The 6,258-nt window shown below is 39.6% G+C and overlaps 1 protein-coding gene across 1 annotated transcript; it reads left to right on the top strand.

Moving 5' to 3' along the window:
• Nucleotides 1-105: 105 nt before the first annotated feature.
• Nucleotides 106-954, top strand: LOC104071920 (cytochrome c oxidase subunit 7C, mitochondrial). The gene is made up of 2 exons (XM_009574568.1): nucleotides 106-123; nucleotides 838-954. The coding sequence occupies exons 1-2, from the start codon at nucleotides 106-108 to the stop codon at nucleotides 952-954; spliced, it is 135 nt and encodes a 44-aa protein (XP_009572863.1).
• The last annotated feature ends 5,304 nt before the right edge of the window (nucleotides 955-6,258 follow it).

Genomic DNA, 6,258 nt, shown 5'->3' with positions numbered 1-6,258 from the left:
GGCGAGCGACCGGGGGGAAGTTGGGAGTTACTGGAGAGACGGTAAGCGTAAGGGTGTCGTTGGAACCGCAGTGCAGGCCTACCCTGGCTCGCCGAAGGCAGCGGGATGAGGCGCAGGCTCAAGGTGAGCTCCTCACTCCATGAGCCCCCGTGAAGGGTTTTGCACATCATCGGGTTCTAAGGTCCCAGCGAACTGGGTGCCGTTGTGAGGAGCAGAGTAATGACTGCCCTGTTGCCAGTTCTCCAGGTGGGCTTTGGAGTCTCGTGGTACCGCTGTAACGGCTTCAGCAAAGCAAACTGGTGCGAGTGACTTCTGTGTCCTTCCCTACAACCTTCTGCTTCAGTGGTACAGATGATGAGCATTGCAGTATGAGGGGCAACAATGATACTGTAAACGCTTTCTGATGTACCTTGTGCTTAACGTGTTCTCCTAAGTCCTACATCTAAAAATTAATTTTACATACCTAATGAACATGAGGAAAATCTTCACAATGAAGGTACTTAAATGTCAGAACAGGTTGCCTGGAGAGGCTGTGGGGCCTGTATCTACAGGGACATTTATACTTGACTGGACGAGGCCTTCAACAAACTGGCCCTGCTTTGAACTGAGGGGAGAGGGGAAGAGTGGACAAAATGACCTCCAGAGGTTACATCCAAACTATTATTCTGATTATTGCCTTTCTTTCCTTGAGAGGAAGGGAAAGTGTTTTGAGACTGAATGTTTATCTTGTCAGTTTGACTCCACCTGTTAGTGCTCTGAGCTTCTCACCATTTGCAAGTCAATGAGGAAGTGATTACGGTATTGATTACAAAACTAAAATTCGTTTTTCTTTTCTAGAACCTTCCCTTTTCTGTGGACAACAAATGGCGATTACTCGCACTAATGTGTGGATTCTTTGGAAGTGGATTTGTCGCCCCTTTCGTTATAGTCAGACACCAGCTTCTTAAGAAATGAAGAGGACAGGCTTTAATTGCGCTAACTGGGTAACTGATTATGTTAGATTTCATAGCATGGTGGAATCTGTGGTCAAAACTGAGCTTTAACGAATCAGACCTCGTCTAAAACCATTATTACAGTTTTCAGCCTTTAGCAGTCCAGGTGCTTACAGTTGTGGTCTGCAGTTGCATCTAAACTGAAATAACAAATAGGTTTAAGTTTGCTTCACGGGGCTGCTGCACTCTCATTGACTTGGGAACTTTGACTCCCCAAAGGCCACACCTCTGACTGCGGCTTCTTGATAGTCTGCAGCTGGGCTAACTGGCAGAAGAGTGCTACTAATTTGATTTGGATAATAACTATAACCAAAACCATGTCTGCCTTCTTCTTTGAGGAAACATAAAGCTATATTTCATGTAATCTGAACTGGCATGTGTGATGTGAACAAAACAGTATGAGAAACTGTGATAGTGTAAACGCTTTCTGATGTGCCAGTTAAAACTCAGTGGAAAACAAGATTTCTTGAACTTAGTTCAACCATGTCAAAACAATCACACCGTCTACATAAAATGTTCCTAACCATTTATGGGATAAAGTGCACTTAAAATAAGGTGATTAGCAGCAGAAGTGATTTTAATTGATGTTTGCTGATGATCCTAATAGGCAAAGCAAGCCAGTTCAGACTGTGCAAGTGTGCCATTTCCAGTTCAAAGGCCACTTCAATTTATCTTAATCTGATTCCACTTTGGAAATATCTGGTATTGTCAATTCTATAATCTGAGGAACAATAGATCTTTTTGAGGAGCTGGAATGCCCCAAGTAGTTCTTGAAAGGAAATAACAATCCTCACTGGAATCTTATCATTGGAACAATTGTGAAGTCATCTGTGTAATTCCTTTGCCAATATGATGGTTTTGGCTCCCTGGACTAAGGATAAAAAAAAAAAAGAGGAGGCTTGTACTGAACTTAAGCATTTAAGAACTGTATGATTTCATGTAAGTCAAGGCCTCTGCTACAAAAGCATGTGGTGGATGAAATAAACCCCATGAAAATTTTAGCACATCTTTATAGCTTTTCTAGATTCAAGGATAACACAGCATTCTTAATTTGTTAATTCTTTTTTTTTTCTTGCAGAGTTGAAGTCTTCTACAATGGGAAAAGGATCACTGCAATTGTGTACCATGCTGGATGTGTCTAAATAAAATCTTAAATCTGAAGGTCTTGGGCTGTGTATTTTGTGAAACTCCTGAAGTGCTTTTGACAACTGGTAGATACTGAGAGCGTCTTCAAATTGCAGGGTATTGACATTAAACACTAATTGTCTTGACTTATAAAAATAGAGGGTTGGAAAAACCAGATTTCAAAACTGAAGTTGGGCTTAACATTTTTAGCTGGGTAGATGTCAAAATAGCTTTACTAAGCAATGTGGTCTTCTTAAATACTCTTCAGACTACTCCCAGAATAATGACCTGGGATAGATTGCAACCAGTGAGCCTCACAGTGTGTATACTGTCACCATAATCCATGCTGCAGAATTTTTATCTTCAGTATTTTGGGTTGATCAGTTGAGAACATTTTATTTGCTTTGCTTCTGCACTCTGTTCTAAAGAGCTGCTATTACTAGGTCTCCGTAGTGTGCTGCGTTACTGTTGCTCTGAGCAGGAACATGTGCCTTGCCCTGCAGATTTTGTTAGGCTTCAGGCTCAGATGAGGAGGTAATCCTGGAAAACAAGTACAGCAGCAATAACTACAACTCTGACCAGAAAAAGTATTGATAATCTATAGCTTATCAAGACTCTGCTATTGCTGCAAATTTCCAGCTCTCTTGAAAGAATTGATAGCTTTCAGTTTGTAGCTGTAGTCTGAGCGCAGGGTCATGCCTAACATTGGGGGGGCCTGGGTAACTAAAGGTAGTGTAGGAGCTGTGAAGAATGCTGTTGGGATGCTTCTACCAACTTGAACATGACAGTCGGATGTTTAAATTAGTGGCCCTGTTGACAGGCATGAGTAGAAAGTTGTTTTCACATTCAGTTTTGTTGCAACCACCTCATTGGCTAAAGATGCAGGGTATGAAAAGCACTGGCATAACCCAGTATTGGTTACTTCACCTTGCAACTAATGCTGTTAAGTGGTAAGTATTCTGAGTTGCTTGCCTTCAGTGAGGTTTTCTAGTTTACTTTTTTCCCCTAAAATGAGCCCTTCTGCTGTGGCACAGTGCATTTAATGTGGCTTGCAACATCTGTCAGTCCATGAACTGAATCGTTGCTTCACAGAAGGTCAGGTTCTGTTGGTATAGTTCAAATCTATACGAATGCTAGTTTGTCATCAAATATCATAAGAAGTGTATATAGGAGCACTAAAATACTGTTCATAACAGAGTAGCTTTTGGGTGCCACACTTCTTTTTCTAAGGGTGCCTTTAAAATGGTAATGACTAGTGTTTGAAGAGACTGAGCATGGAACAAAAGAAAATAATGTCTGTTGCTACAACTTTTTCAGTAGAGCTAAAAAGAAGCTTAACGAAGCATGGTGATTTTGATCAAATGACCAGCAAAGGCTGCAGAAAAGTGATAACGAAGAAATCAAGATTCAGAGGAAAGATCCCAAACTATAACGGGTTCAGGTAGTAAGAATGCTTTATGGCTATGACAGTTATATGGTATAATTTGTTTCTTACTGTTAATATGTGTATTTTGTCTGCAGAGTAATGCCTCTCAACAGAGACTTAGTGTGTGTCATAGAGCAAACTGTGTGTGTGCACTGTAGGCGGTACGGGAACAGCATGCTGAGACATCTGGGGAATCCAGAAAAGATGACAATTTCTTGGTGTAGGCATTGGGATTTCCTGGAGGAATTTGGGTATTAAAAAAAAAAACCTTTTATGCACTTTTTATGCAAAAATCAAAACGGGAGATCTCAGGTGACAAAGTCTCATTTGCCTCCTGTTGCAGATAAGCAGTCAAATGTCTGCTGCAAAAGGCAAGTCCTAGTGGAGGCCTGTTAGAGAATCACATTTCTCTTGGGTTACAAATGTAACTTCCACTGTGTATTTATTTGTACCTAGCTCACTGTGTTTGTTCTTAAATAACTTGTTTTGGTTTGGGATTTTTTTGTTAATTTTCCCCCTTAATCCCAAATCCTTGATGTATTTGAAAAGAGTAAGCATCATCTGAGGTGCTTAGGGACATGGTTTAGTTGGCATGGTGGTGTTGGGTTGACGGTTGGACTTGATGATCTTAGAGGTCTTTTCCAACCTTAATGATTCTATGATCTGTGAACGTTTATCTGGTGGGCTAGGCAAAACGGTTCCTTTAACCTGCTTAAAATAGTGTCCTTTCTAACTATCATCTCCTTTTCTGTACTTTTTCTATTTAAATATATTTTTGAGCATGGGTCGTTAAACTTAAACCGCTTATTTTTAGATTAAATGCTAGAGACTTTCTTCTCTCATGATGTATTCTAAAACGGTAATCATCTTTTTTCACAGTGTCGTTACTTTGATAGATCATAGATATTTAGGAGCAGAGAGGTCCTGGGGTCTATTAGTTACAGGAATTTTTCAAATTATGACCATGTTTCCAACCCTGCCACCAACTTATAAAAATTACTGATGTGAATCACAATGCCCATAACCTTTCACCTCCTGCTGTTTTACTTAGTCTATTACTGCAACTGTAAGGCATACTCTGGGGGATGATCTGAACCTCCGCTATGCTGATGGTTGTCTTCCAGCTGTTACCTACTGTATGCTCCCATTCTTTGTGTGCCAGTGAGAGTCGTACAAAAATTAAGCCACATCAGTCCTGCTTTGGATAAGTTAGCTGACTAAATGTATCATGTTAGTCATAAACTATCATTCGATAAACCCATGTTTGTGGTGCCCCATTATTAATTAATCTTCCCTTTAAAAAGAAAGCTTAGTACAATTTTGTAGCGTTTTTAACCTAATCTGCTCAGTTAATTCTTTCAAGATTTCTTGAGTATAGGTTAAGTACACTTGCTGATATTGATCTGTATAGTTATCCAGTTGTTGGCTTGTATTTTTAATGTAACACCTGCACACTGTAAGTTTCAAAATGAGTAGCCATATTCTCCATTCATTGCAAACTCTGTGTTATTCTTATGTGCTGCCAAAGCTGTAATTAGTCTCTTCGGATTTGGACTATTTCTCTACATGACTTGTTTGGGCAGTTTTCAGTAATTTTCAAGCCCTATCAATTATCAAGTCCATCAGTTCTCTGTCTGACTTAAGTAATTGGTTCCCTTTAGGTTTTCAAAACTTTCACTTCTGTAATGGAAACGCATTAACAGATCTGTTTTGATCTATCTTACTATTAATGCAAACTGGGACAGTCTGCATTTTACCCAAAGGCATTTTTTGCTACCAGATTTCCTATAATCTCATCACTGTTCAATAAAGCAAAGTCTAAAACTCTTCATTTGGTTGCTTGGGTGGAAAATACTGGTTATCATCGAGAGAGATGTGGCTCTTCATTAATATCATATGTTCAACAGTGTTTAATTTCACAGAGGCACAACTCCAGATTGTATTTGTTTCTCTGTTGTTACGAGAAGATCACTGCTTATATTCAGGCTTGATTTTAGGAGCATATGTCAGACCTAGAGCACCTTGCCTCTTCAACCTTTTTTTTTTTTTTTTTAGTGCTACTCCCAAAATTATTTTGGTCTTAGTCTTTTCTGTTTTACCCATTCTATGGTTTCCTATTTAAGTCCTCCCACTCTTTTACTTGCTTATTGACTGCTAAATAGGTAAGCCAGAGAAACTCTGGTAGATTTTTTAAATACATCTATTACTAACCACTGTTCATGGTATCTCTCAATTCTTTTCCATTCCTAGCTCCACAGGATATAAAACATATCCATGGCAGCAAAATGCTAGGGCAGACCTAGCATCAAATGATCTTTGATGAGAAACCTTATGCTGGTCTTAGGGAGCAATGCTGTGGATAAAATAACTGTAAAAAAAAAATGTCCAATTTGAAATAGTAATGCATGACTTCAAGAGGTGCTGAGCCACTGAGTCTTCTATTTACTTCACATAAATGGGACTAGCCCAGCTCTGCAGCCTGACAAGCCCTGCTCTGTCATACCCCAGCACAAGTTAGAGGATAGGTTAGCTGGTTTTGTGACCCTATTAAATACCAAGTGTTTGTTGACCTCAAAGGAACCAGAATCTCATCCAGGAATGACTTCTCTCACAGACATTAACATGGAAATACCCAGCCCTGAGTGATTCCAGAGATGGAGGTATCGCTATACATAAGAATGAACTGATATTTAATGATTATAAGTGGGATCAGAT

Source organism: Fulmarus glacialis, unplaced genomic scaffold, assembly GCF_000690835.1.
Source record: "Fulmarus glacialis isolate BGI_N327 unplaced genomic scaffold, ASM69083v1 Scaffold48413, whole genome shotgun sequence".
In the NCBI taxonomy this organism is placed as follows: Eukaryota; Metazoa; Chordata; class Aves; order Procellariiformes; family Procellariidae; genus Fulmarus; species Fulmarus glacialis.
Note: the sequence above shows the minus strand (reverse complement) of the source record. Positions and strands in the feature narration are given on the sequence as shown.